Source organism: Chrysoperla carnea, chromosome 2 (genome assembly GCF_905475395.1).
Source record: "Chrysoperla carnea chromosome 2, inChrCarn1.1, whole genome shotgun sequence".
In the NCBI taxonomy this organism is placed as follows: domain Eukaryota; kingdom Metazoa; phylum Arthropoda; class Insecta; order Neuroptera; family Chrysopidae; genus Chrysoperla; species Chrysoperla carnea.
Window position 1 is genome coordinate 10,943,371 of NC_058338.1, and position 21,296 is coordinate 10,964,666.

The following is a 21,296-nucleotide window of genomic DNA, read 5'->3' on the forward strand; positions in this document are numbered from 1 at the left end:
TCATAGATAAAATTACATGTGTCAAAGTAATAGATAAACCATACTGATTTCGATTTCTTAACTATGGCCTTGTTGATTTTTCACCAATTTCTCTTTGAAACTTCTTTTCTTAACCTCTAATTGCAAACATTTTTTATGTGATGGCAAATTTAGTAATAAAATTGCTTTCCAATCAAACCAAAAACTTGATAAAAAAATAAATAAAATAAAATAAAACCTTTTAAAAGCCTTATTATGGATAATTTTTTTCAAGATCGAGAGAATGAGGGATTTGTTAATATTAGATAAACACTAAATGTATAAATAATCAAGTTTTCATGAACAGTTTTTCTGGCAAGCCCATACCATTATTTTCGTAGTTAAATTATCTTGATATGAATTTCGATTGGATAACAGATCGATGCAGTATGAACAGATCTGTTAACCAATCGAAATTGGTATCAGAAGAAAGATAAATGAATCAAGAATATTTAGATCAAGATAATGGCATAGTTATGAAAAAAACCGTTCAAGGAAAAAATTGATTAAAATTGTCTCATCTGGTATTCAGTGGGTGAAGATCGACCTTATATCGCACGTCTCTTGTACTATATATATGACTTATAAATTAGGTACCTGAATTTTGTAAGAAAACTTTAAAGCTTAAATTAAAAACTTTAAAAATAAATGCTTCTAGTGTATGAAAAACTTAGTATAAGCTTAATATCTTATGGCTTTTTAAAATAGAGTAATAAAAAAAACTCAACGTTTATTTTTAGCTATACAAACCGGTTATACATTTCCTTAAAAAAAATTAAAAATAGCAAAAAAAAACTCAATGGACAACAAACGTTCTAAAGTCCGGGTTCAGTGCGTTATAATAATTTTTCTCGATTCCAAATCATACTAGGTTTAAATGTTAATATCCTTTATTTTTTCTGTAAATAAAATACATTTATAAACTAGTTACCAAGGTTATTAATCGACATTGCCGTAGGATTGGGCGTTGAATCTAAAATAAAAATTTTTTTATAATGATATTATTCTGCAATTATTATATTATGACTGTTTTCATATAGGTACTTATTTATCTGAACAGTTGGAGAATATCTAGCACCTTCGTTAATGAGAGTCATTAATCATAAATAAATAATAATAATATACATGGGGTTTAACCTCCGCTTCTCTGACATATATGCCTATAACAAGGAGCCACCCACACCATTATTTGTTAATATTTATTTATTAAATTTCATTCATATATATGCAACTAGCACCTCACTTGCTCTCTTTTGTTCACAATTTTATGGATTTTAATTTTTTGGTGAGGTACTTTTTTGAAAATGAAGTTTTGCCCATGATACTGTCCAATCACTTAATTAACCTGATTTTTATAATTTTTGGATCAAAATTAACCCATCCACTGAGTTTTCTCAAATTCCAAAACAAAAATTTTTTTGTGATTTTCTCGATTTCTTCAAAGGGGTACCCCTTAAAAAAACTGCAAAAAATCGAAAAAAAATTGTTATCTCTAATTTCGATAAAACTCAGTATATAAGGTAATTTTGACCCAAAAAGTACAAAAACCGTGTTCATTTAACGACTGGTCGAATAGTTTTTGAGATATTGACTAAAATTCATCCAAGTATTGCGATATTTCTGAAAATCTGCTTCCAATCATTAAATTAACCTTATTTTTATAATTTTTGGATCAAAATTACCCCATCTACCGAGTTTCATCAAATTCCAAGACAAAATTATTTTTTTCGATTTTCTCGATTTTTTCAAAGGGGTGCCCCTTAAAAAAATTGCAAAAAATCGAGAAAATTTTTTTATCTCAAAATTTCGATAAAACCCAGTATATAAGGTAGTTTTGACCCAAAAAGTACAAAAATCGTGTTCATTTGACGACTGGTCGAATAGTTTTTGAGATATTGACTAAAATTCATCCAAATATTGCGATATCTCAGAAATTCGGCATCGAATCATTAAATTAACCTGATTTTTATACTTTTTGGATCAAAATTACCCCATCCACGAAATTTCATCAAATTTCCAAACAAAATTTTTTTTGCCGTTTTTCTCGATTTTTTCAAAGGGGTACTCCTTAAAAAAATTGCAAAAAATCGAGACAATTTTTTTATGACGCAATAATTTTTGACTTTTTATTTTATTTCATTCATTTCCCAAAAAAATTCTAGTTATTTCAGCTCATAGTATCGATTTTCAGCATATAGTATCGATTCTAAAGGCACGTTCGACCATTCTCGGACTGATTTATACCTGATAGATATTTGTATGAACCATCCGTATCACATTGGTGTTGAGTTATATTCAATCTTAATAAATATTTTTATAATTTCATATTATAAAAATAAATACTCTCTTAGGTATACCTAAGTATATGATTCTTAATACCAATATCTGACGTGGTTTTTAATTAAATGTAATTATTGTTACACATATAGATACTAATTCTTACAATAGCCAATAAAAATTACATGATAGTCTAACATAGTACTTACACTTACAACAGTGTAAATTTAATGATTTCTGATGCAACTTTGTTTAAAAATAATATAATAGTGTATTGCACTTATTTATTATATGTATATAATATAATATGTTGTTATTCATTTATATTATATGAATCAAATATAATAATAATAATGGGGGTTTAACCTCCGTTTTTGTGACGCATGCCTACACAGAGGCCACCCACATCATTATTTGTTAATCTTTATTTATTCCATTACAAACATATTTACAATTACATTTTTGATGTGGATGGAGTCGGTTACTTCGTTCTTATCCAAGCGACGACAATGTGATCAATTCTGCACTTCCATTAATTATAAATTGTTCACACTGCCGCTGCCTGGATTCGAACCCGCAACCTAAGTCTAAATAGTCCAACGTTCTAATACTAGCGCCTTAGACCGCTCGGCCATTTAGGCTCTTTGAATCAAATATTAGTTTTTTCTATCGGAGGCAAGATTTGAAGCCTTCACATCTTATAAATTAGTCTTCTTTTTGCAAAAAATTTCATTCAATTCAATCGAATTTAATTTTAATTCTATTTATTCATTTTTTTTTTCTAAACAAGTGAAAACAAACAATTGACTGAGTTAATTGTTATAAAACCATGTATAGACTGTGTTGATTGCACTGTCAAATTTCACATACATACATGTCACACATACATAACTGATATTCCCATATAATACATACTATATAAGTTGCGATTAATTTGCGCTCTCCCGGGTAAACAGTGATGTTTACGAAAAAATGTTAAAAGAAAAAGGTGGTTTATTTTTTTATAAGGATATTTTTTACATTTAAACTTTTGTTCTATCTCTAACGGTTTACAAGATGGGTACTAACGGACCCAAGACCCAATATTGCTCATTAAATTTTTACGTCCTGAGTACGCTGTAAAAATTTCAGCTTGATATCTTTTTTCGTTTCTGAGTTATCGTGTTGATAGGCAGGCGGACAGACGGACAGACAACCAAAAATGGACTAATTAGTTGATTTTATAAACACCTATACCAAAACTTTGTTCGTAGCATCAATATTTTTAAGCGTTACAAACTTGGGACTAAACTTAGTATACCTTATGGTATAAAAAAATTATGATAATATAAAAGTTTAAATGATTTTGAATGTTTTAATTTGAAAAAAATTTTAAGTTTCAAAATAAGCAAGGTTTAACATGGGAATAAATACAAAATATAAATTGACATTTCTCAAAAAAAAAAATGTCGATAGCTATACTTGCAACTTTTACCAGTTAATAATAATTTAAACTTTTAACAGAGTTACAATAAAAATTTTCAATTTTCCATTAATTTAAAATTATTTTAAATTTACATAATGTTTCTCTATGGACGCACATATACTTCAAGAAACAACGAGAAAAAAAGACGAAATCTCTAAAGCTTAACCTATAAAACCAATATTGATACATATTTAGGATTGAGCTTTTTTTCACCCTCTGGATCAAATGGTATATGGTACCCTGTGGTGCTTTTTTCCCAGGGAAGATAAACCACCCCTTCTTAGAAGTGGAAAAATATATGTTGAAAATTGCAACGGGAATCGATAAAGCGATAGAATCTAAGTATAAATTAAGTTTTTATGAGAAGCAGAAAGCACATTTGCACATTTTTAGAAAGTTTGGTAAAAAGTCGTTGCCCTGCCACGATCCGGACTGAATTAGGCCACTCTAGAATTTCCTAAAACTGTTTTCAGAATTTGGTCCAAATCAAGCATTAAATGGGGATTCAGATGAAGGAAGCCAGATTAAATGACAATTCAGATTAAGGAATGTGGCTCTAACGAGACCCACGGGATGATCTCCTGAATAGAACTATCTAAAGAAGTCTGAAGTGGGATAGTATCATATGGAAGCGTTACGAACGGATCTGACTACATTTCTTAGTACGAGTACTAGTATAGAGACGGCTAGTTTCTCGATATGGCCCTGGTCTTAGTCCTTCTGAATTTCTAATCTGGGGTATGTGGAGATTTTTAACATTATAAAATATTTTATATTTTTAAAGATCAAAACTCTATAATTAAACACTCCAATTAAATTAGTTTATTGTGTTGAACGAATTTTAAAATCTTGACATTTCAATTCATAAAAAAAACTTTTTTATTAATTCAGAAACAACTTATTAATTATGAAATTGTAGCTCAACCTGATACATAGATGATTATAAAATCAATAAAAAAATATATAATAATTACAAAATTTCCGTTTCTGTATTCTACATAAAGGTTTTGTTTTAAAGCAAATTATTCTAAAAAAATTAATTATTTAGTTCAAGGTTATATAACATAACATAACTTAAACTTTAATCATATCTTATATATCTTTCTTTCTTATAAAAATTATAAATTTATTGAATCAGAATTTTAAAACGGTAGTCAATACTAATATTAAATATTGTTAGTTTTGTAATTAATAATCAATACACATAAAACTTGCTTGAGAAAATATTTTTATTTATTTAATAATATAATGGATCATTAAATAATTTTTTTATTACATTGTTCTATTTCAGACCGTGAGCCCAAAATTAAGCTTTTTAACTTTCCTGAGGAAGTTAATGTAATGGGGCTGATTTTGTAAATCTCCAGTTTTACATATTTCCACCTTTTAAATGTGATGTCTGTGTGTGTGTGTGTGTGAACGTATGTGCGTATATGTTCTTATGTTCGTTCGGATTATTTCGTCTCGATTATCTCGCGAACCAATTATTACATTAACACGTGACTGGGCTTATTCGACGCGTAATTGCGTATTTAAGAACAGACAGAAGAACTTTTCAGTAAAATTGGTTGAGCCGTTTTTTAATGGTAATAAAAAAACTGGAAAAAACTCAATAAACAGAATCTGAAAAGTGGACGAAACTCATCATTTATCTATGGAGATAATGATCGTTCCGAAACATGGTCTATAAATGTTAACAAGACCTTTTTTTAAGTAATTGGCATTTTTCTCCCTCTAAGAAGTTAGTCGTGTGGTCTACAGGGGTCCCACTCACACGACCTCAGTACCACACCGACTATGTACTGCCAATTTATTCAGGATTTATTATAATTCAGGTACAAATAAATTACAAGGGTCACTCTTGGCTCGAGAGTTTCGAACTTGTGGAAAGTGAGTTAATCGATCTGCTAATTCTTGGACGACCGTATGTATCGTTGTATACCTTGAAAAAAGTAATTAACGACAGGAAGTGTGGAAGAAATGGCAAGAAGTTTGCAACTGCAGGGTAACGTTGGATAAAAGACTTGTATATTTATTAAGCACGATAATCAAAAAACTAAGTTGCCATTATCAAACTAACCTTTATTAAAGGCATTCAAAGAGGATTATGCCAATTTCGCTTCATTATAGACACACGGTCTAATTGGAATGATCTGGTAATACTTGTAGATGTAGTAGTCATAGACAAGAAAATGTAACACATTTTGATATGAATTTAAATTTTTTGTTGAGTCATTGTAACGTTTGTAGAAAGTAAAAGACATAATAAAAATTAAAATGGAACAGATGATTAATTGGGTTTTTATTTCAAGTGTAAAAATTGTGACATTCAGATGAAAAAAAAACTAATAAATGCCTGAAGGTAGTTCAAACGCCAAGGCAAGTTTAGACTTGTGGTTGAAATTGTTTTTACCTTATTTTCAACTTTGATGATGAAGTTTTCGATTTATAAATTTATATTTTTTTGAACTTGTGTCTCCCTTACCCTACACATACTCATACATCCTTAATTAATCGAGCACAACGGGTTGTTTTTTTTGTTTTCAATACTCTATTAAGCTTTTAACTTAAATTTAAATAGGTTTTTTTTTTTTTAAATTTGTTTTTAATATCCTCCATCTACCGTTTTTCCATAAGACCAATGTTAAATATGAATATTTTTGAAGTAAATGGTGAAGATTGATTATTTATAAAAATTTGAAAATACTTCTTTAATCCATTTATTTTGATATGCCTTAATAATAAACAAAAATATTGTAATCTCAATTTCAGATCTTCTAGATTTTGATTATATTTTTTGTTTTAAGTAAGTCCTATGTTTAAGCGTGTGAGTCATCAAATAGATGCTAGTGTACATTTTTGATACGCAATTTGTTTAAATTTCATTGAAATTCCATACAAATTTTATATAATTACATAATTTTTTTGACTTGCATTTAAAATTCATACTTTGTTTAAATGAACAAGGCGGGGTCTAATAATGCTCTTATCATACTGATTTTTCAAGAATCTAAAACACATCATTTATCTATGGAGATAATGATCGTTCCAGCATAAGCTGCAGTACATGTTCGACGAATAATCTATGAAGGCTAACAAGCCCTTTTTTTTAATGATTTCCCCCCTCTGGGAAGTTAGTAGTGTGGACTACGAGTCCACATCGACTGTCTTTTTCCAACATCAGATTGGAAAAAGACAATCTCCCGCGTGTGACAGATGCGGAGAAAATTCAGAAGAAACATCGATCCACTTTCTCTGTTACTGTCCGGCGCTCATACAGCAGCGAAGGAAATGGTTTGGTCCGGCCATAGTCGAACCAGAAGAAATTAGGAAACTCAGCGCTAGGCAGATCCTGGGTTTCAGTACATCAGTTGGTTATAATAGCCACTGAAAAGCGTAGCGGGGATAGAGTACAAGGGTCTATTTGGCTAGGTGCTCTGAACCATTGCTTCGAGGCCCGATGCTCGAGCATGGCCCGCTAACCTCCATACCCATACCCATACCCATCCATTTAGCGCAAAACCTCCTTTAACCACAGATTATAAAATCATTGTGTTTTTTAATATTTAAAATGCAATAAAGTATATGTTTTATTTCTTTCATTACAGCTTTCATATAAAAATTAAATAATATATCATAGTATTTTAGAATTTTTTATTAAAGTATGTAGCGTATTCATTAAAATTTAATGAGAAAGAAATTGTAAGCAATGTAATGTCAAGGCAACAAGAACAACATTAAAAATTAAAATGTTTTAACACAATTCAAATCAATTATTTAAATAGTAAATACATACCATATTCTTTTTTATGTGTGATCAATTAATAACATTTTTTGTTAAAATATTAATTTTATTCTTATAAAACTCACTCATTGAAACAAAGAAAAATAAAAAAAACTAATTTTTTACAATTATCCACAGCATCTTTTAAATTTCATAAGAGATTAAATTTAGAAGAGCGATTTTAAATAAGTATAAATTTTATTTTAATTTTTGACTTTCATTTTTATTTTTATTTTTTTTGGAACTAGCTATCACTTATGTGCTTAACTCCGGCACCAGGACTCCACATTCTGGTAACCAAGAAGAGCTAGGTTAATTTTGATCACAAATTAGAACACATTTTGATAACACAGACAAATTTGATCCGATCTTATTGAAATTTTTTTGGAACCCACTAATTTTGGGTCATTCTTTTCAGCTTCGATGTCAGTTTTTCGATAGCTATCACTTATATGCTTAATTCCGGGACCAGGACTCCAAGTTCTTTAAACTTATTAGAGCTAGGTTAATTTTGATCATAAATTAGAAAAGTATGACCCAAATTAAGTAGGATTACATACTTAGTTTATCAAAATTGGATAAAATTTGAATGTGATAAAGTAAAATTGAATTTTTTGTATTCTGATGACGTCATGAAGTTTATAAATTGGATTTTTTTTGATAACGCAGGCAAATTTGATCCGATCTTATTGAAATTGTTTTTGAAACCTACCAATTTTGGGTCATTATTTTCATCTGTGATGCCAATTTTTCGCTAGCTATTACATATGTGCTTAATTCCGTTACCAGGACTCCACATTCTTGAAATCTATTAGAGCTAGGTTAATTTTGATCACAAATTAGAGAAGTACGACCCAAATTTAGTAGGATTACATACTTGGTTTATCAAAATTGGATAAAACTTGGATTTGATAAAGCAAAATTAAATTTTTTTGATTCTGATGACGTCATAAAGTTAAAAATTTCGATTTTTTTGATACCACAGGCAAATTTGATCCGATCTTATTGGAATTTTTTTTTAAACCCACTAATTTTGGGTCATTTTTTTCAGCTGTGATGTCAATTTTTTGCTAGAGATCACTTATGTGCTTCATTCCGGGACCAGAACTTCATATTCTTGTAGCCTATTAGAGCTAGGTTAATTTTGATCACAAATTTGAAAAGTATGACCCAAAAGTAGGTTTACTTACACGGTTTAATTTTGAAATAAAATAAGTGCAATATAATTTAATTTTTGCACCAAAAAAAAGAAGAGTTTTTGATAGAATTTATTTCAAATTTTATAAAATATTGTGAACCGGTTATATCACGCTAACAGTAAATAATAATAATGCGTTAATACAAAAAAAAAGAACAAAAATGAAAAATGTTGAATAAATTGCATAAGTGAAAAAATAATAATTGTTATATTAAATAATTTCATTTGCCGGCAATTGAAACAATGAAAATTGAACAATACTAGGTAAAAATTTACTAACCAATGAATGAGATAGATGTTTTTTCAATAACATAATGAAACACAAAATGTATAAAAATATTAAAAACCATTTAAAGCATGTCATTTTATTTTTCAATCAATTATTTTATTATTAAATGTAGTAATATTTAGCAACAGAGAATAAATAATTAATTGACTTTAAAAATATCCTCATACAACCAACAACAACGCAAAAACCACACCCAATATCCATAATATTGTTGTAACACCAACATAATTACATCAAAATATAAAAAAAATAAATAAAAACTGTAATAAAATAAGTGAAAACAAACAATTGATTGAGTTAATTGTTTAAATACCCGGTATAGACAATGTTGATGACTCTGTCACACTACACATACATACATGTCACACATATATAACTGATATTACCATACAATACGTATTATACAATTTGCGCATTATTTGCGCTCTCACGAGTCAATAGTGATGTTTACGAAAAAATGTTTCAAACAAAAATTGTTTATTTTTTGATAGGGAACATTTTTTACATTTAAATTATTGTTCTATCTCTAACGTTTTAAAAGATGGGTCATACGGACCCTAGACACAATTGACCTATGTTGCTCATTTAGGAACTTGAACTGACTTGTTACGTCCTTAACACGCTATAACCTTTCAGCTTGATATTTCTTTTCCTTTTTGGAGTAATCGTGATGACAGACGTCCGACAGACATACAACCGCAAATGGACTAATTAGGTGACGGGCAGACGACAGACGACAGACCGACATACGACCGGAAATGAACTAATTAGGTGATTTCATGAACACCTATACTAAAATTTTGTTCATAGTATCAATATGCTTAAGCGTTACAAACTTGGGACTAAACTTAGTATACGTTGATATATCTCATATACATGGTATAAAAACTGTAATATAATAAAATAAATTGGTTGGAATAAATTATCATTTCTAGAACTATAGCAAAAAAGATATTATTTTCAAAACCTTGAAAATCTTATAAAATATAAATAAATTCATATATTCTATATCTTGATATGAGATACCTATTTCCGTTTCAATTTAAATAAAGAAATTATTGATCACAATTTCTGGGCGTTATGATTCAATTATAGTGTGAAAACATACTCCACCTCTGTAGTTATACGGATAACATAATAATTATAGCTATCCGCTCTTGAGTCAAAGTTTAATCATATAAACCCTACTCCTTTCAAAACATTTGGCGAAATCCAAAACCCATTAAGAAAAACATAATTCTACAAAAAATTATATGCTTTAAACGTAAAATTGAAAATGATATCGATACAAAAATATCAAAGGAAAAAATTTTAGACTATAAACGAACAGATAACAACATACAGAATGAAAAAGATTTTGTGCTGATTTTATTAAAGTTGTCTTGGAATAGCAAATTAATCTTTTCTGAATTTAAAAAATATTTATATTTAATTTCATATCTAATAAAAAAAGACATAAAACTGAGAATAGTCTTTTTCTCAAAAGTTCAAATTATGAGGTTTAACCAATCCAATTTTTTGCACCATTAATGTGTTTTTTAAAAAGATTCTACTCCATATAAAAAAATTTTTATTCTATTTTTTTCCTGGTCAGTTGAAACAGTTGACTGGGTTAAAAATTTTAATTCGATTATATTTTTAAATAATTGTGTCAGTTACCATTATTTAGATCGAGAAACAGTTACGAAAACTTTTAATTAGGTACGGATGAAAATTTAGACTAAAAATAAGACGCTTTTTCGGACTTTTCACAAACTTATAGAATTCTACGACGAAAAAACTTTTTTCCATTTCATTATTTATAAATTTTGAACTTTTGAATTTGATTCTGAAAGCAGAATTGCTCCATTATGTCAAGTTATCGAAAAACTTTGAGAAAAGAAACCGGTGTCACCATATTTAATCTTGAATAATATATTTTATTCTCAACATTTACTACATATTATTTGATATCTCGAATTATAAAAAAGATATTGAAACAATTTTAAATGAATTTTGAAGAAGAAATTTCTAAAATAATTTTAGCTCGTGCTGTTACAGAACAAGAAAAAAAAAAGTTTTCCCAACTTTAAAATAATATTAATCGAAAGCCGAACACATTTGGTCATAATCTACCAAATAAAGTTACATTTCGTGAAATAGTTCGGACTAATTAAGATAATCATTTATTAGACCGGAAAAAGAAAAACTCGTAACGCGCGAAATAATGACCTGACAAATGGAATGATTTTATCGCACTTTTTTTTTAATTATTATTTTGACTAGTCGTTAACTTTTAATAAACAAAAACTTTTAATACGCCAAAAGGACACCAATTTTTTTGAATTTATTGTGATAATTTACCTGATATAAACCGAAAAAAAAACTTCTTAGAGCCTGAGAATTACAGCTTGAAATAGAATTTTATTTCACAGTTTTCATCAAAAGGTTTTTTTTTTTTTAATTACTAGACTAACATTATATTTGTTAGATCAAAAGTAAAAACCATTACGAAAACTTGTAAGGAACTAAAAAGGAAGGTTAAAAAAGATGCTTTCTAGGTAATTTTATTTGAATTTTATAAATAAACCTAATAAAAAACCCCGAAATTAATTCAAAAATTATTTATATCTTATTTTTGTTTATATACAATCATTTATATCACAAATTTTAGTTTTACAAGATTTTCTGAAAATAGTTTTTACATTCACAGCGAAAGACTACGATGACTGTAATTAAAAACATTAACAATAAAATCGATAATAAATTCGGCGAACATAAAAAACATATTTATACAACTTTAAAATTTCAGATTATACAAAATTGTTAATTTTTTTATTTTTTAAGTATTTTTTGCCTGGATTAATATCAATAAAATTTGTTTAGAATGATTTAGATCCTTGAAACAGCACTTGACTTTTAAAATTAAGACAAATTTACGACTATATCATTATGGATGACATTTAAAATTACAGAATCCTTTAGAACACATATCCTTTTTAAAATCATAACAAAAAAAAAATTTATTTGAAAAAAAAACGCCATGCGAAAAACATTTTAATAAAATATGAATAAAAACTTAATTGAATGCTAATAGCAATTAATTAAATTTATTTATGTTCAATACCGGATATTAAAACATACAAACAATATCATTATTAAGTGTTGTGTAGACACACAGACCCTAAGCAGGGCGTTTATAAAAAACAAGTGACAACAAAATATGTATCACTTAAAAAAAAAAGTGTTATATTGATGTGTGTGGTGCTTATTTTTATAAATGCGTTTATGATTGGTCCAACCATAAAAAGTAAAGTTGACTTTTTGTTTAAAATATGATTACGTGGTTGAGTATCATCTATTAAGTAACAATAAAATTTTCAACTAAAAAAAAAACTTAAGAAGGGAGAACTTGCCCTTGCGATTATTTTTGTATATAAACTATATCGTATCTAGAGAAAATTATCATTCAATCAGAACTATTTGATCCAGTGATATCTCACCCAAATGGCATTCAAGGTATATTACATTTTACAAAGTGACATAAGTGAAAATAAGTGAAAATATGTTTTTGTTGAAAAGTGAAAAATCTACACATATATCTAGATAGAAATCGAAGGTTATAAGATTAAAATGTTCGCCGAAGTTACCAAAAGTGTGGTGATCTAAATCTAGGGAGATGTGTATTATTTTCACTTTTCACACTCGTTGTTTACAATAACGAAGGGCATAGTCATGTACGCCGAACCAACAATTTGAGATGTGAAACAATGACCCACTTCGGAGCTACAGTCGTTAGAAACTTTGTGCACTATTTTGTGTTTATATCGGTCAAGAAGTTTCTCATATCATATTGATTGGTTCGATGTACCCAAAAATCTCGTTGATTATTAACCATTTATTGAAAATCATCTGATTTAAGTCAAATTAAAAGTTGAAATATGTTATGATTACCAACTAATTTTTTGTTTTTTCTTTTCTAGTTTGTTTTATTCGCCGCATTAGTAGCTGTTGCTCGCGCTGGACTTGTTCCAGCTGGACCAGCATTAGCCTATGCCGCCGCTCCAGCCTACGCTAGCGTCGCTGCACCAGTAGCAGTAACAAAAACCATTGTCGACTCCGAATACGACCCAAATCCACAATACACATACTCATATGGTGTATCTGATGCTTTAACTGGTGACCACAAGAGTCAAACTGAAAGCCGAAGTGGTGATGTTGTCCAAGGACAATACAGTTTAATCGAACCTGATGGTTCCCAACGTACCGTAGACTACACAGCTGACCCAATCAATGGATTCAACGCTGTTGTAAGCAAATCTAACCCAGCTGTTGCCGTCAAAGCTGCCGTAGCTGCACCAGTTGCCTATGCTGCTGCTCCAGCCATCGCTAAAGTATCTGCTCCAGTTGCCTACGCTGCTGCCCCAGCATTGTCATATGCTGCAGCTCCAGCTTATGCTCGTTTGGCCGCCCCAGCTTACGCTCGTTTAGCCGCTCCAGCCTACGCTTCATACGCCGCTGCTCCAGCACTTTCATACGCTGCTGCCCCAGCTCTTCGATACGCAGCTGCCCCAGCTTTATCTTACGCCGCTGCTCCAGCTCTCTCATACGCCCCAGCTGGTGCCTACTACCACTAAATGTATAATTGTCGAAGACTGTGTTTTATTTATTATTCTCGAATTGTTTTCTTTTTTTATGACGAATAAATAAATTATTAATTTTATAAAACTTAATTTGATTGTTTTACTCTTAAGTTATTCTAAGCACATTTCATTTTCCTATTTCAGTGAAACCTAATAAGGCAGGATTACCAAGAATTATTTGACAATTTACCTACATCACATATTCAAGAAGTTATTTTTGTATAATTAAAATTTAAATTGACTCTTATTTGTTTTATATTTGGGACTGATTATGACGCTAGATTATAATTCCAATTGTGACAATAGCAAAGGCAACATGAAAAAGGCCAAATTTTAACTTTTCACAAAGCTACCTTTAGGCTCAGTTCGATTGATTGATGATTTTTTTTAGAGAACGTGTTTTCATGCTACATTTTTATTTCTCATGTCCTAAATAAATAAAAAATTGAGGTTCTACATATACAAGGTGTCAAAAAAACACATTAGAACGCCAAAATAAGAGGTCTCTACAAGAGGTTTTTAAAGGTTTTTCATTTCTATAACAGGTTTTTAGAGCGTTGATAATATTAATAACAACTTTTTATTCACTTTCTTAACACAAGAATGTAAATTTTTATTTGTCTACAAACAAAAATAATATGGATATTTTTTTAACGATTAGGCGTCTTAGAAAGTAGAAATAATGTCACTTATTCTGTAAGTTAAAGCTTCTGTTGAAATATTTTCAAAATTCAAATTAACTCAGTTTAATGTGAAAATGGCCTAATTTTTTTTAAAGAATCTGTTCAAACTGCGCTTCATTTGTGCCTATGCCCAAGAAAGATAAAGAAAAGAAAAAAGTTTGTATATAATTCTCTATGAATTCCTGGTGATTACAAGAATGGCGACCTAATCCATAAAGAACAAGAGAAAGCAAACAATTGATTGAATAAATTATTGAAATACCCTGTATAGAAAGTTTTAATTGCCAGTGCTTGCATGATTTTTTATAAATAAAGTTCAAGAGACCAACACAATTATGGCTTTTCGGCCGGTATTTATTAGGTTTTCGAAATTTTTGAAAATTATCGAAAGCCTTTTTTAATTTTTTTTGTCGCTTTTCGAGAATGTTTCACAAGACTACTACTTGAAGCTACCTGGAAATTGTCAACTCTCTATTTCTTGGAGAAACTGGACTCCAAAGTTTTGTCCTCATTTGCGTCCTCACTTTTATTTATTTACTTTTAAACTAATAACGGTTTAAAAGCCCCAATTGACCTATATTGCTCATTTACGCACATTTCAGTTTGATCTATCTTTTCGTTTTCGAGATATTATGTCTACAGGCAGATGAAGAGTCGGATAAACAACCGAAAATGCGTAACAAGGGACCTAGATAAGTATATCTTGATAAATATTCCATATACAACAGGTATAAAAAGTTTAGGAATCAGATAGTAAGATGTTAAATTAATCCGAAAAAACAGTGAACAATTTTTCGTTTCCTCGTTATATTTTAATGAATAACTTGAACACGAATGAAATTATTTAAACAATGGACTGAGTTAATTGTTGAAATACCCGGTATCTTAACATGCATGCATATTAACATTATGTTTTACTAGGTCGACCAGTACAGAATTTTTCATCCATGCCTAAAAACAGGCTAGAGAAAGAATATATATATAAGTGATTCTTTTTTATTCTAGGCAATTTCATTACAGATATGATATACAAATTACACGATGAATAAAACTAAATCATAATTTTATTTCTATAGCCTGTTTTTTCCTAAACGGTACATTTTCAGACCGCGAGTCTATTTTTCGTCATTAGCCAGCTATCGTGCTTTTAAATGAGGCGTAAATCATGAAATTTGATAAAGGAATAAGGAAGACATTACATACCCAGGAAAAACAGGCCAGGGAAATAGTATATAAGATAAATTAGTTTTCAAATATTCTTCAATGAAAATTTTGGGTATTTTTTTCTGAATACGAAAATTGTATTTGTTTCATCGATTTCAAAGCGTTACATATAATACTTGAGGCTAAAATTAATATATTTTGACAAATTTCATATTTACATGGTTATATCTTTATGATATAAAGCAAAATCGTTTTTTTAAATCAAGTGCCAAACCATTACTTCATTCAAAATTAAACCCGCTGTTTCCTGGTTATTATAATAAAGCGGCTGGTTTCCAAATATAAAATGGTGCAAAAACAAACTTTTTAAACGCAGAAGTACAGCATAATCAACGAAAAACACCTGTTATAAAACGAAAACTTTTTGAAGTGGTATGATTGTTTGAAATGATGAAAAATGTCGTAATTATAATAAAATAATTAAATTTTATAACTTCAACTTCAACTTCATCAGTTGAATACTTCATTTTTAATCAAATAAAACAAAAGAAATCTGTTGAATTACAAATATTCAGAGTAAAACGTAACCTAATAAATTTCCAAAGTAAATCAATATTTATATAACAAGGATTAAAATTGTTCTAATAATAACGATAAGTATTTTTTAATTCAAAAAATAATGAGGGCGTGTACCAGGTGTGTTCCGGGTGGTACGGCATACACGAGGTTTCATTAGCTTATTATCAGTTGAATTATATTTTGGTGGTTTAAATTAGTAGGAGAAGTTGCCCTTGCAGATTTTAGTATATAAACGAAATTAAAAATTGTAACAGTATCATACAATTCAAAAATAACTGATCACCACATCTAAAATGGCATTCAAGGTATTGCAATAATTAAAAAAAATGTTACATCAGATGTGAGCTTTAAATTAAATAATGTTGTGAAATTAATTCATTTTATTTTTGTGTGTTTTAGTTTGTTTTATTCGCTGCTCTTGTAGCCGCTGTACGAGCTGGAGGACTTATTGCACCAGCTGCTCCATTGGCTTATGCAGCTGCACCAGTAGCCGCTGTTACCAAAACCGTTGTCGACGCTGAATACGATCCAAACCCACAATACTCATACTCATACGGTATCTCAGACGCTTTAACTGGTGACCACAAAAGCCAAACTGAAAGCCGAAGTGGTGATGTTGTACAAGGACAATACTCTTTAGTCGAACCAGACGGTTCCCAACGTACCGTAGACTACACAGCTGACCCAATCAATGGATTCAACGCAGTTGTAAGCAAATCTTCTCCAGCTGTAGCTGTCAAAGCCGCCGTGGCTGCTCCAGTTGCTGCTTATGCTGCTGCCCCAGCCATCGCTAAAGTACATGCTCCAGCTCTTGCATACAGTGCTGCTCCAGCTCTCTCATACGCCGCTGCCCCAGCCATCGCTAAAGTACATGCTCCAGCTCTTGCTTACAGTGCTGCTCCAGCTCTCTCATACGCCGCAGCCCCAGCTTATGCTAGATTAGCTGCTCCAGCATACGCTGCTGCTCCAGCTCTCTCATACGCCGCTGCTGCTCCAGCCCTCCGATACGCCGCTGCTCCAGCTCTCTCATACGCCGCTGCTCCAGCTCTCTCTTATGCTGCTGCTCCAGCTTACTATCATCACTAAGTTATTACATATTTATTATTTCTGTATATAAAAATTTGTATTAATAAAAAATTAAAATTTTTTTAAATTAATCTATTTTAATTTATTTTTTGGCTTTGCAGTTAAAAATTGTAATTCAACACAAAAAGAAGAAAATATATAAAAAGAAACGAATCAATTATTTTTTACATTTGAATTGCTTATAAACCATTCAAATAATTAAATAAAGGGAAAAATATTATGATCTTCAAGAGAAAAAGAAATTTACTCATCTTTATCCGACCAACAAACTAAGACATTACGTCTCTTTCACATTTTTTATCCTGTAACATTTTTATGTAAAACTCAACGCTTTTGAAATACAGTTGATTAAAAAAAAAATAAAACCTCATTTTGATGAAAATTTGATATTGTCGAAATAAACGATTATTGTGTTATTTCGATCAAATATTACACTTGAAAGTTGTTGAATTTCATATTTTGGATGATTTTCGACAATTTTTGTCCCTTGACTCTTTTCACCCAACCTCACCGTTTTTGAGATATAAGCGTTATAAAAAAAAATTCACATTTTTAATCTTAAATTTTGTCATCAACAAAATTAACGATTATAGTATGATTGTGATATGATTACGATTAAATTTAAACTTATGTTGGACTACTAAGAACCTTTTAGTCCCGTAATTTTTCGCCTTAACTCACCATTTTTCAGATATAAATTTTTGTTCAATTTTTAAGATACAACATTCCGTTCATTTAAAACTATTTATCAATAAAAATGTCTTTGGTTCTTAGCTTCTGCCATATCTAAGGAAAAACGTCATTCTGTCCATTCTAGAAAAAACTTAAATCGCTTAGTTCTTTTCTAGAACTGACAGCAATATGAAAATATTATATCGTTAACTCATTTTATGCTTTCTATATAATACTTGTAACACTTACTACATAATACAACAACAACAAAATTTTAAAAAAATTATTTTTTTTGATTTTAGTTATTTTCAAAGATTTTGGGCGATCTTTTAAAATTTTTTTTTTTTGAGCTGTTCTATGGAGGGGGCTCTTAAAACATGAAAACTAACATATTTGCATAGGAGACTCAAAAACATTCTAATAATCATAATAATATATAATAAATAAACAAGTGAAAACAAACAATTGACTGAGTTAATTGTTGAAATACCATGCATAGTCAGTGTTGATTTCTTTATCACATAACACATACAAACATGTGGCACATACATAACTGATAATCAAGTATAGTACATATTATAAAATTTCCGCCTAGTTGGCGCCCTCACGGGTAAACAGTGATGTTTACGAAAAAATGTTTCAAACAAAAGTTGTTTAATTTTTGATAAGGAACATTTTTTACGTTTAAACTTTTTTTCTATCTCTAACGGTTTACAAGATGGGTCCTACGGACCCAAGACCCAATTGACCTATGATGCTCATTTACGAACTTTACCTCACTTTTTACGTCCTGAATACGCTGTAAAAATTTCAGCTCGATATTTTTTTTCGTTTTTGAGTTATCGTGTCCACAGACGGACGAACGGACGGACGGACGGACGAACGGACAGCCGGAAATGGACTAATTAGGTGATTTTATGAACACCTATGACAAAATTTTTTTCCTAGCATCATTATTTTTAAGCGTTACAAACTTGGGACTAAACTTAATATATTATGTATATTTCATATATACATGGTATAAAAATAATGTTAATAAATAATTGTATAATAACTGTCAAATTGAAATTGGCATTTCATTTTATAGGCCATTTTATGTCTGTTAATTTTCGTCTAAATTCAGATTTTTAGAAGCATTTGAAATTTAAACTAAAATTGATTAAAAAACGAAATAGTAAGCATTCAAAGATTGTTGTCTGTCTATTTCAGGCAAAACAGAATTTAATATATCATTGCTATGACGATACCGTGCAATGACGTCACTAATCCATACCTTCCTTTTTGTTTAAATAGGAGTTTTAAACGTTCATATTTTGCTGACTTCTAAAGAGTGAAGATTTTCAAAAAGTAATTTCGCTTTCCTGTCCGTGTGACAACTTCGAGTCTTGTCTTCTTTTTTTACCATTACAGATTTTCTAAGCCACCTTGACTGGTCATACATACAATTTTACCCAGAAGTCACATTTTTTTTCCAAGAAAAATATTAACAATTTTTACTAAAATATTACGATTACTGGAAAATTATCAAATTCTTTATACTTGACCTGAATTATGTCCCGGAGATGGGCTGTATTTAAGAATTTGTTTTTAAACGGAAATTTGGAATGAAATATTGTTTTGTTTTAAAAATTGAAGATCAGCGCTTGAAAGAAGACACTTACAACTTTCGAATCATTCATCCGGAGTTTAAAAGTATAAATTTCATTTTGACAAGTCAGATAATCGCTTAGAGTATCGGTTTGCCAAGAATATCGATTTTCATGCAAAATAATTATTGCACTGACGCGACGTTCACTTTTTAAGATCATAAAAAAATTTCCATAATTCAATCGTCGATGCACATTGATATTAGGTGACATTAATTATTTAGCTACATTTTCAAAATTCGATGGTGGGCACTTTCAATTGAGTGGTATATGGTAACAATCATATCATTTTTCGCAAATATACGGGTATTTGAAATAACGTAAATTCTTTTGATAGTTCACTTGCTCATTATCATTTTAAATATCTTTTGGTGGTTTAAATTAGTAGGAGAAGTTGCCCTTGCACATTTTAGTATATAAACGAAATAAAAAATTGTAACAGTATCATACAATTCAAAAATAACTGATCACCACATCTAAAATGGCATTCAAGGTATTGCAATAATTAAAAAAAAAAATGTTACATCAAGTGTGAGCTTTAAATAAAATAATGTTGTGAAATTAATAAATTTTATTTTTGTGTGTTTTAGTTTGTTTTATTCGCTGCTCTCGTAGCCGCTGTACGAGCTGGAGGACTTATTGCACCAGCTGCTCCATTGGCTTACGCAGCTGCACCAGTAGCCGCTGTTACCAAAACCGTTGTTGACGCTGAATACGATCCAAACCCACAATACTCATACTCATACGGTATCTCAGACGCTTTTACTGGTGACCACAAAAGCCAAACTGAAAGCCGAAGTGGTGATGTTGTACAAGGACAATACTCTTTAGTCGAACCAGACGGTTCCCAACGTACCGTAGACTACACAGCTGACCCAATCAACGGATTCAACGCAGTTGTAAGCAAATCTTCTCCAGCTGTAGCCGTCAAAGCCGCAGTAGCTGCTCCAGTTGCTGCTTATGCTGCTGCACCAGCCATCGCTAAAGTACATGCTCCAGCTCTTGCATACAGTGCTGCCCCAGCTCTCTCATACGCCGCTGCCCCAGCCATCGCTAAAGTACATGCTCCAGCTCTTGCTTACAGTGCTGCTCCAGCTCTCTCATACGCCGCCGCCCCAGCTTATGCTAGATTAGCTGCTCCAGCATACGCTGCTGCTCCAGCTCTCTCATACGCCGCTGCTGCTCCAGCCCTCCGATACGCCGCTGCTCCAGCTCTCTCATACGCCGCTGCTCCAGCTCTTTCTTATGCTGCTGCCCCAGCTTACTATCATCACTAAGTTATTAAATATTTATTATTCTTGTATATAAAAATTTTCAAACATTAAAAACTTTTTTTAGTATATTTTCTTTTTGTTTTAATTTTTCCCGTAATTAATAAATTTAACCAAAGACATCTATGAGTTGTTTATAAATTTTTTTAAATAAATAAACAAAAACAAAACAAAAATATACGAGCTTCAATAGAAAAGAAATTTACTCTTCGTTCGATCATACGATCGACTATCTTAGTTGAAAGGTGCTAGTCTCTTATTGTAGTGAAATAATTAAAAATCAAGTTTTATTATTAATTCACTGCACGGCAAAAAAAGAAAATCCTGTGGCAAAAAGCTTACTATGTGATTTCTATTGGCTTTGGTTTGTTGAGTCCAAATTTGTTTACAGCTTTCAGCTATCACGTCTAGTTTTTCAGATATATACATCTAAACAAAATACCGGTATTGATATACATATTAAAAATGTATTTATTTTAGACAGAAAAACTTTACTGATTGAAGACTTTTACAACACAAATTAAAATAAAAAATGAAATCAA

At 30.3% G+C, this 21,296-nt stretch overlaps 3 protein-coding genes across 9 annotated transcripts in view; 2 read left to right on the forward strand and 1 right to left on the reverse strand.

The window, feature by feature from the left end:
• LOC123294017 (disks large 1 tumor suppressor protein) overlaps nt 1-21,296 on the reverse strand; it is a 1,177,915-nt gene that overhangs the window by 501,234 nt on the left and 655,385 nt on the right. The gene's annotated exons all lie outside the window — the stretch shown is intronic.
• Nucleotides 12,415-13,714, forward strand: LOC123294024 (larval cuticle protein A2B-like). The gene is made up of 2 exons (XM_044875088.1): nt 12,415-12,529; nt 12,994-13,714. The coding sequence occupies exons 1-2, from the start codon at nt 12,518-12,520 to the stop codon at nt 13,645-13,647; spliced, it is 666 nt and encodes a 221-aa protein (XP_044731023.1). The 5' UTR covers nt 12,415-12,517; the 3' UTR covers nt 13,648-13,714.
• On the forward strand, nt 16,323-20,795 carry LOC123294020 (cuticle protein-like). Its single transcript, XM_044875084.1, has 3 exons — nt 16,323-16,384; nt 16,479-17,070; nt 20,129-20,795. The coding sequence occupies exons 1-3, from the start codon at nt 16,373-16,375 to the stop codon at nt 20,758-20,760; spliced, it is 1,236 nt and encodes a 411-aa protein (XP_044731019.1). The 5' UTR covers nt 16,323-16,372; the 3' UTR covers nt 20,761-20,795.